We start from the raw sequence: 10,696 nt of genomic DNA on the forward strand, positions 1-10,696 counted from the left end.
GTTTGAGTACTCCATTTTGCTTATAATTTTCATATGACATCGTGCTCTTATTTTTATATAATCTGTGAATGAATTTAAAATATATTTCTAGGTCATTTTCTAATCTAACCCTACTGACTAAATTTAGTAAAATGCCCTTAAAAAAGATTTTCTTGAAGAAATATGGGTTAAAAGTGAAAAAGAAGGGTCAAATTACAAATAGCTAAGACTGAGTGTGATCACAAAATCATTAAAATATGTAGTATATAATTGACATTTCCTAGAAAATTGAAGCACTCTTGATTATGATATGGCTATTGAGCTGAGCTGCACACTTAGGACTCATGTCAACAACCAACTAAGCCGCCAAAACAGACTAAAAGTAGAAGAAAGATGCACATCAGTTCTTCTCTATATACGCTTTGGGACAAAGAACATTTCCATGGCAGCAATGGAGGAGAAAGAAGTGAAGTTATTTGGAATATGGTCAAGCCCATATGTTCACAGAGTACAATGGGCATTGAGAATTAAGGGAGTCCAATATGACTACATCGAAGAAGATCTCTCCAACAAGAGCCCTTTGCTATTAGAGTTCAATCCTGTGCACAAGAAGGTTCCAGTGCTCGTCTACAAAGGAAAACCGATCGCCGAATCGTTGATCATCCTTGAATTCATCGAGGAGACGTGGAAGAACAATCCGATCTTGCCTGAGGATCCTTACGATCGCGCCATGGCTCGTTTTTGGGCAAAATTTGGGACAGATAAGGTACAGAGTTGTGGTTGAGTTCTTGTACATATAGCTTCAAATATTATTTGTAGCCTTCTTTACCTTCAATTCTGATTTAGAATCTATGCTGCAGTTGTCACCTCCTCTTTGGCAAGTTTTCATTTCACAAGGGAAAGAGCAAGAGGAAGCTCATACAGCAGCCACTGAGAACCTGATGGTCTTAGAGCAAGAGCTCGAAGGGAAGAAGTTTTTCAGTGGAGAAAGAATTGGATTCGTAGATATATCCCTCGGCTGGATGGCACACAGTATTCCAATTCAGGAGGAAATTACCAAGTTGAAGATGATCACGGAGGAGAAATTTCCATTGCTGTCTGCATGGATGGAAGCTTTTATAAGTTCACCACTAGTTCGAGATTATCTGCCACCTAGAGACAAATTGCTCCTCAGGTGTCAAGCCATTCGTGAAGACTTATTGGCAAAGAAGAACGGATGAACAGTTGAACATAAGATGTAGTAGTACCCTCTTGTTTAAATTTGTGTAACAAAGATATAATCTATGTTTCAGTGCAACCAATGAGCAAACTACGTACTTCTCACGAAATTTCAACTGGATTGCCAATTACAATTCGATTTACTGTCTCAAAAGCAGCATGCCCAGTAACAAGACCTATGTTTGCTGCCCAGTTAGAAGCCAATGTTTAATGGGTCGGTCGTTTTCAAGATCAGACATTAGCACGTGAAATATATCTACGATGTAAAGAATCTAATTTTGTTTATACAAACATATGATTGATCTCGTTACAAATTGAAGAACTAAATGCCTCCTTCCTCGCAAGTTCCAAGTTGGACCAATTAAAAGTTGAATCAAAGTATAGTGGGTCTCCTTTATTCAGGTGAATTTGGGGACTCTAGTAGATTAAAGCTTCCCCTATAGTATATGCATAAATATATGAAAAGAAACATAAGGATCTATATACAGAAGAGTATTGATGTTGTTTAGGACCACAACTTATCTGGCGACCATGTGATCCATCCTATTAAATTAAGCAAGCCAAGAGAAAGACCACTTGATGACACAACTCCTGCCAACAAAAGGATGAGGGGCTCTAAGAGAAAGATAAGAGCAAGAGACAGCGATTTGGTAACGACCACTAATATTTTTTTTTGGCCTCCATTTTATATAGGAAAAGCGATCATTTTTACACCCTGCAATATACCTTGCAAACTACACGATATAACTTTAGTACAATGGGAAAAATAAAGCGGAGGAGGAGGGAATGGAAGCATGCCAAGCCCTTTAAGGTGTCTCATTTTTCTCCCTCAAGTCTCCTCTTTAATGTACAAGGTTATCTTTGTCTTTGTTGGTTAGATTCTCCTCCCAAAGAAGAAGGGGGTAGGTAAAAGCACAGGATAAAAGAGTTGCAGCAAGATAGATGGGGAGTGGCAATACTTTGTTGTTGCTTTCATTTCCATTTCTTTGTCTCCTACAGTGAAATATTACAAAAGTAAAAAAAAAAAAAGTAAAAAAAAAACAAAGGGAAAGCAGGTGAGAGGGGGTGGGGGGGGGTGGGGAAAGAAGGTACATGACTACATAGGCAAGGACAGTAAGGTAATGGTCCTGGGTGATGATTCCAATTGATTCCCACTCTTCCACCAGTGTGGTCCTATCCCCTCTCTCTTCTCTCTCTTTCTTTCTCTCTCTGCAGTCCTGTCTGAGATCAGTTTTGCTTTTGTCTGTTCTCTCATCACTTCATCAGTTTGGGTGTCTGTATGCAAATAGTTTGACAGTATTTGGTAGATTGCTAGGTAGCTCTGGCTAACAGTAACAGTAGAAGAGTAAACTATTGTATGCTGTATACTAGTTGGAAGTAGATAGATGGTAAAATTGAAAGCTCCTTCCCTCTCCTGCTCTTTATTTCACCCTTTTACTCCTCTTAAATTCAGCAGCAGATATCATTATGGGTAGGGAGAGGGGGTAAAGGAAGGATGATGAAGGCCCTAAGCTAAAGTAAAACTAAAGATAAGAATAAAGGTAACCTATAAAGCTACAGTAAGTAGTATCCCTTTGTTTTTCTCTTTTCTCTCCTATTTTGTTAAACCTTTTTTCCTCCAGTGCTGATCATCCTGCCACATAAAACAACAATAACAGAACAATCAAAGTTTTGGCAGAACATATTATAATATGCATCATTATTGAGGTGCTGATTGCATACTAGTAGGAAAAGACTTTCTTACTTCATCTGGGAGAGAGAAGGAAAGCCTCCCTCCTTTCCTTCCCCACTGTATTCACATCCCAATGGCTCCATGACCAGATGAGAACCTAATAACACCACCACCCATGCATGCAACTAATAAGGCAATGATATAACTTTCTGGGGTCTTTGAACTTAGTTCTCTGAGCACAGCACTGTACCTGGGCATTTGGAAGAAGCAAGAGTTGTAGGAGGCCAGGTCAAGAGTGGAAGTGGGAGGTATCAGTGTAGAAGCCATGAGATGGCTGATGTTGTTGCTTTGAGGGGCTTCAGTAGGCAGTGCTGTGGAAAAGGAGTCCCCTATCAAAGAAGCTTTGGTAGGTGAAGCGAAGGGGCTATCAGGCAAATTGTGCTCCAAACCACTGCCATTGTGCCAAATGCAGCAAAAGATTAACAAAAGAATAAACAAGAACCGTTCTTTCCTCCCTCTCCTTTCCCAGTAGCTTTATTAGGAGGCAGTAAGTAGTGGAGTCAGGAGGGGAAAAGAAAAGGGGAGGAAAAAAACAGTTGCTTTTCTTTTCTTTCTTGAAGAACATAATTTATTAGCTTAATTACCTTTCTTGGGTATCACAATCTACATTGGTTGTTGCCTCACCAGAAGATTCCTCCTTAAGAGCAGAGTTGACTGCCTGAGAGCTATCAGGCTCTTGTGAATCTGCAGTAGATGCAGCAGCAGCAGCAGCAGAGGGGCCTGTGGTCACAGCAGCTGCACAACTACTCAGCTTCTTATCTATTAACAGAAAGGAAAAGAGAAGTTATTATTAAGTTCCATTATTTAACTCCTCATTAAAAGAGACTTCCTTTCTTCTACAAATCCAAAGGGTTTAGGCTGGGATTGGATTTAGCTAAAGCTGACCTTGGTTCATGGTATCTTCTAAGTTGTTGCTGCCAGTTATCTTGTCATCATTAACAGCAGGAGCTGTGGTAGCCGTGGGAATTGCAATGGTGGGGGAATTGAGATGGTTTCTAGTCTTGAGGTCAAGAAGCTGGAGGCCCATGAATCGCCTTCTTTGTAGCTCAATTGCTTGCTGCAGCTCTGCAGCTTGCTGCTGCTCCTCAAGCTTCTTTCTCAGAAGAGCCTCTTGGTTACTGCTAGTACTGTACAACAACCTTGTTCCTGCCCGATTATTTCACCCAAAAAATGAGTCATTTTAGACAAATTGAACAAAACCTAAGTAAATTTTGAGACTCACCAAGTTGGGGCAACTCAAAGGGATCTCTGGCGTCGAGTAATCCAGTGGGAGTTGAACACCCAGAGAAGTCACCCCTCTCTGGTTGCTGCTGCTGCTTCCTGCAACAAAAAGGAAGAACACAAGCATTGGGTTAACGAGGACGTTGGTTTTGAGAAAAGGAGAGAACTTGGGGCAAAGAGTAGTGCCTGTACTTGTCGGGGACTTTGCCCTTCTCCTTGTAAGGCTTGACGAGAACTCTTGCATCACAAACGAAATGGGGGTTTCCCTTAGCAAGAATAACCTTCACCGTCTCAGGGTAAACAAAGGTGACGAACCCAAACATCCTCTTCTGCTGGTATGGTATCCTCACATCCTGTACTGGCCCATAGATACTTCAAACACAAAAATTAGTCATTAGATTAGAGAAGACCAACTCGGTTTTCATTCTGTCATTTCGTCGAACATCTACCTGAAGTAGTTCGAAACGTCTTCTTCCCTAAAAGTACTGTCTGCCGGAAAGGTGAGATAGATTTGTCTCGACCCGGGATTCGCCAATCCGGCGGCAAGGTCGCTCCTTTCTATACGAGGAGATCGCGCCATGAATTTATGTCCTTCGTCACCTCCAAGCATCATTGCCGCCGCGGCTGCTGCTGCCGTCCTGTTCGATTTCGATCAAGGAATTAAAGAAAAGCACACAAAGATGAGACCTTTATAGCAGAAAGATGCTACCTTTGGCTCTCATTCTGCTGCTGCTGAAGTAGAAAGTTGACGCCTTTATTCGGTGTCGATGAAGGCGACAGCGGCGAGTAAGGTAAAGCCGAGGCCATGAGCTCCATCTTCTCCTCGGGCAAACCATGAAGAAATCGGCAACTAGTACCATTCTTGCAGTAGCCTCTCGCGAAGTAAAGGCATGGCTTCCAACCCAACCCAGCATCCGAGCCGAGGCAGAGGTCGGTAACGGAGCAGCTCCGGCGATGCTGGGAGCCAAGATTTGCCCCCCAATCCGAGTAAAAGATGGGACTTTGGAGCTGGAACTCCTCGTAGAAAGGGGAACCCACTTGGTTTCTCGGACTTATGAGCTCATTCGAGCTATGGATTTCGTCTAGGCCTCCATTGGCGACGTTGGTACTGGTGACCGTCCTCGAGAACGGCTGCGGCGGAGCCCACGAGGTTGGGGAAGGAAGGGAACCGAGAAGCTGTGAAGAGGAGTTCTGCCTCGAGAGTAGGAAATGGGAGGAGGAAGAAGGAGGAGGAGGAGAAAGGAGGGAGAGGTCTTTCCGGGCTTTGAGGATTACGGAGTGGAGCAAAGATTCTGGACCAAAGGCGAGGCGAATCATCTCCTTCTCGCTGTGTTCCTGGACGAGAAGGAAGCCCATGATCTTGGCGGCGTTGTCTGGGTCCAGAGATTGGATTCTGGAGAAGACCACCTTGGTTGCCTCATAGGCATCCATGGAGAGAGAAGAGAGCGAAGAAAGAGAACAAAGCTGAGAGAGTTTTGGAGCACTTCACCCACTCTGTATTCTTCCTTCTTTGCTCCCCCTTCTCTTTACTTTATGGTTGGAGAAGAGGAAAGGAAAAGAAGAAAGAGGAAAGAAGAAAGTTAGCTATTTGGATGTTGCTCTTAAAAAGAAGGAAGAAAGGGAGGAAGGATAAGAGAAGAAAGGGAAGAGAAACCCAAAAAAGATAACACAAGAAAAAAAAAACCCAATAGTTCCTGCCAACTATGAATTAAGTACCCTTCCAAAAACAAAATTAAATACTCCTCTATATATCTACTTAATACTTACTCAGCTGATAAGTGGGGGGGAAAAAATCACAGCTTCATTTGTAATCCTTCTTTCTTCACCGAGGGATGAAGGTGGTCTCTCTCCTTTTTATCTCTCTCCATCTGCTCACTATAACTGGCCAAAATGGTGGAAGAGGAGGAGGTGGGTAAGAATCCAGATCTGCTAAAATAGAGCAGGGTATCTTGCTCTCTCTGTCTGTCTGTCTGTCTCTCTCTCTCCCCCCTAACTCCTAAGCCATAATTTGCTTAATTGGGTCCCCTCAGCTCTCTCCCTGCTGTTAGTGCTCCTGGCCCTCTCACTGAGTAACATCATATTTAGGTTAATCTACAACTACTACACTCTAATCAAAGTGAGATAAAGTTCAAACCGAGTGTTAGTGCTGCTGGCCCAAAGGTCCCAATTAACTTTGTCCAAGTTTCTCTCTTTATATCTAGGAAAGCATAGTAATATTGGTATAAAAATGATGGATGGTTTGAATTCACCCTCTCAATCATCATTTTCCTAGTTCACCATAATGGATGCATGCAAACATGGGAGTCCTTCCTCTTCGTTGATTCATATGTAAATGATGGTTCCCTTTGAATACAAAAAGAAAAGAAAAGGAAAGAAAATTCTCTCCCACTTTCACTCCCTCTCCCCCTCTCCCCCTCTCTCTCCCTCTTTCCTACTACTAGTCCCTCAGCTTTCAGTCTTTCTACTGCTTCCTCTTGGGAAGGGCTAACTTATGCCACTCACTGCTCTCTCTCTCTCTCTCCACCGCATGCATGGAAGCTCAGGAGTGGGCACAACCTTTTGGGTGGGGCTGAGGTGGGACCAGAATAGGACTAGTCGACATTAAAGCAGGAGGAAAGGTACTTAAGCTGTCAGATCACCTCACATGGGGGATGTGGTCACCTCCTCCTCATCCTCCTCCTCCTCCTCCTCCTCTTCTTCTTCCTCCTCTTCCTCTTCTTCCTCAAAAGCCACAAGAATGTGATCTCAGAGGCAGCCAAATGCCACTGTACCAATCTCTGCAATTCCTCCTAACACACACACACACGCTCACCCCCACCACTCACGTGCGCCTGGCCTTGGCACGTGGGAGCAATCCGAGGTGGCGTGCTGAGGTGGAGGTGCCATCACTGTGGGAGAGCAAAGCTAAATGGGTGTTGGGAATTGGGAAGTTTGGTTTTGTTGAAGAAGGAATTTGGGGGGTTGAAGAAGACTATCCTTCCTAGTTTTAGACCAAACTAAGTGGAATAACTCGAGTCACTCTCAACCTAAATTTATGAGGAGAATTTCTAACTTATACTTCCAGTAAATGTGAATAATCTAGATAGTTATTTAATTTGTCTTCCCATTATAGATATTATTGTTCTCTAATAACAACTTAAATTTTTAGAAATGGTATTATAATAGAACCTGAATTTGAACTTTGATATGCCCATCTTTTATTAAATTATAAAAATGTCAATTTATTTAAATTAAGTCTACACTATCGACCTTAGGCTTTTGTCTAGTTTAATTATGCTTATTTCTTAAATTTACATTTATATTGGTTAAAACTATTACGGTCTTTGGTTGTAAATCAGTATATTGGTATAATAAATCATACTGGATGTGACATAAAATAATAAATTTAAGATATATTTTAATAAATGATTAAAATATAGACCAAGGAGAGGAGAGAGAGACGAGAATGATTGAAATCACAATTGATTAAAGTTATATATTTTTAAGAGCAAATATAAAATAGTGGATGAAGAGAGAGAAAATTGTAATTAGTTAACTAATATTAAAATAAACTATTTATTGAATATAAAATTGGTATAAACTTTACTATACTATAAAAAAGATGTATGTTTATTCCACAATCAAATGAAGGGTATTTACCGGTTTAAGCTTTTAGAGTAGTAGTATATTATTATAATAATAGATGAAACAACATGCCAAACTTTACTATTACTCATTTTCTTTTGCATCTTATATAGATTGTTTAATGTTTTCTCTGTTTCTTCTCTAATTTTCTGCCTCTATCTTATATTGATTGTGCTATATGATTAATTATATTCATGTTCATGATAATCGTTACTATTAGCCCTTCTCATGTTATAGATAGTACTGACTATGACATGCTTTCCGCTTTCTAATGTTTAAAGTACTAGCGAGAAAAAGAAAACATAAGGATGCATCATAAATAACAATGCATATTATAATCTTGTGATGTGATTAATCTATAAGTTATATTCATGTATATGTGATTATTTTAATTATGTCCCCTGTTCAAATTTCTGACCAATTCTCAAATCTAAACAGTAGCAATGGCCCAATGGAGATGGAGAAGAAGAAGAGAAGAAGAAGAAGAAGAAAAGATTAAGAAGAAGAAGTCCTTGGTTACATAAATTAATCATTGAGCAAATGTTTCGAGGAAGCCTTGACAATATTACAATATATCAATTCTTTTTAGGATTGTTTGTCAACCATATTTATTTTCTACAAAGCAGAGTATATTGACTTTAAAATTTTGGCAAAAAATAGAGGCATCCCATAATCCAAACTGAGAATTTCCTAAAGATGTTGATGACTGATTGGATTGTGTGGAGATTTCCATACACCCTCAAATTATAATGCTAACTTGGAAAATTTCATTGGGTCCTCTGCATTTAAGGGATATTGCTTTATGGTTTCAAATGGGAAGTTTTAAATAACTTTCAAAGTTTAGGTTATCAAATTCAGGGAGTCACATCGATCCAGCTAGCTACCAATTTTTAAATCTTCATGAAAAATTATATTTATTGGCTTGTCTTACTTTCTTTATGAGCCAATTCTATGATATCATGCAGCAAAAGCCATATTAAGGAATAAGAACTATTCGCCAAAAAAATCTTTTAGAGCAAATAGTGCTAGTAGATGAGCTTTCAACTCTCACAGGGTGGTATAATAAATTAATAATAATCATCATCATCTAGCTCTCTTTATTTTTAGCTTCTTTCTTCTTCATGTAGGTCCATAACTCTAATTTGGAGATTAAAAAATAGAAAAGGTTTTCTGTGAATCTTTGTCATTATTATTTGTGTTAGATGAGCTTATTCTTGGAAAGCATATTGGACTATTTATTCTTAATCAAATTTGTCGCTACCAAATGGGACCGTTCTTAGTTAATTAATCCAAGTGATGCAAATGGAAGCCCACTAATTAGGCTGGAGATTAACACAAATCCTTGTCCAAATTCTTATGCAGTAGTTGTTATCCTCTCATGTTAAGATACAAACTGGGGGAAAGGAGTGATCTGCACATTGTTATCCCTGCCAAGTTATGCTAAATAATTGTCTATCTGAAAAGGATAGAATAAATTGATCAAGTTGTCTTTGATGATGTTATAACAAGCCATAAGCAACTTTCACTGTCAAAGATGATTAATTATTATACTAATAACCATTTCTTAATCAGGGGTTTTCCTTGATAGTGAACAAAAATATAGTATATAAGACAACTTAATTAACTTGGTGGTGAGTTAAGAAAGATGATCATTTGAGCACTCTAATGAATTGTGCAATTCTATTCAAACAAAGTGGAAGATTTTTTTCTTCTTCCAAATTTGTCACCATGATGGTGGTTGAGGAAAATGAGTAGATACTATAACGAGTAATGTCTATCTATCTAATTAATTAAATGTTGGATGCAACCCTAGTTTCAATGAGTTATTCTTTTATTAGATATTATTCAATTAAGCTTAAGATTAGAAACAATATAACAAGATTGATACGCAAAAAAAAAAAAAAATATGAAGAGATGATTTAGACGAGCCTCAAACTTGGTGAACATCAATAATATGTCTAATAACGCATTGTATTAAATCTAAAGAGCAACAAAAAATTAGCAAATAATTCTAAGATAAGGGTCTTTCACCACGACCTTATTGAATCCGACTAATATTTAAATAATATGGTACAACAAAACTACGTCGTAAAAGAGGAAAAGAGAAGGAAAAAAAAGAGGCACAGTGCTTAATTTGCCATCTATTTTGTGATGCTTAATGATTGGGTGTTTAATGAAGTTGAGGATGAATTCCCCAATTGAGGGATAATAGACGTTGGTGCATTTGTTATTTGATTTAAGCCTACCAAACCTGCATTAAAGGAATCTTTTTATTAAACAAACTTGACATCAACTTCATCTAACCCTCATATGTTGAGAGTTCTGCAAAGAGCATCAAAAGTAAACCACCTCACTAATTTATTATGCATCATCATTTATTAAACAATAGCCTAATTATGTCTCTCTCTCTCTCTCTATCTCAATCTCTATCTCTATCTTTATCTACATGGCTGAGTCAGTGGATCTCATCATCAGTAAGAGTATTCATTTGTCATTTGTGGAGACAAAATGCTGGTCATAGCTAGTAGGGAAAGTGAAACCAAGGAGGTGGGAGGACCCACCACAAGGTACAATCAAATTGCCTCCATGATTGGCTTTTCTATTCTCACCTCTTTCCTCCTACCACTGTTCAACTCTCTCTTTCTCTCTCTTTCTCACTCACACTAACACCCAACTCTTCTTCTTTCCACTCACTTTTATGAAGCTGGAGTGCTTGCTTTATACCTCTCTCTTACACCAAAAGTTGAATCATTTCAGTCTGAATCCAAAATAGACTACTTATTTCTCATGCAAGATTGAATTTGAGTTGTAGTAATAGGTGCTTTATCATGAGAAGTAAGTGAGGCTTAAGTGGTTGGAACCTTAAACATGGCTGCACATGTGCTACATTGTACATTGTACTGTCCTTTCCTATGAGCAGAA

The 10,696-nt window shown here is 39.2% G+C and overlaps 1 protein-coding gene and 1 pseudogene across 1 annotated transcript; one reads left to right on the forward strand and one right to left on the reverse strand.

The window, feature by feature from the left end:
* Positions 1-274: 274 nt before the first annotated feature.
* On the forward strand, positions 275-1,276 carry LOC140790838 (glutathione transferase GST 23-like). Its single transcript, XM_073141128.1, has 2 exons — positions 275-745; positions 840-1,276. Exons 1-2 carry the CDS (start codon positions 290-292, stop codon positions 1,197-1,199), a joined length of 816 nt encoding a protein of 271 aa, XP_072997229.1. The 5' UTR covers positions 275-289; the 3' UTR covers positions 1,200-1,276.
* Positions 1,277-2,140: 864 nt separating this feature from the next.
* Positions 2,141-6,110, reverse strand: LOC140790836 (zinc finger CCCH domain-containing protein 53-like; annotated as a pseudogene).
* Positions 6,111-10,696: the final 4,586 nt, after the last annotated feature.

The sequence above is a fragment of the Typha latifolia genome, chromosome 6, assembly GCF_019914945.1.
Source record: "Typha latifolia isolate L0001 chromosome 6, TyphaL0001v2, whole genome shotgun sequence".
Taxonomy (NCBI): domain Eukaryota; kingdom Viridiplantae; phylum Streptophyta; class Magnoliopsida; order Poales; family Typhaceae; genus Typha; species Typha latifolia.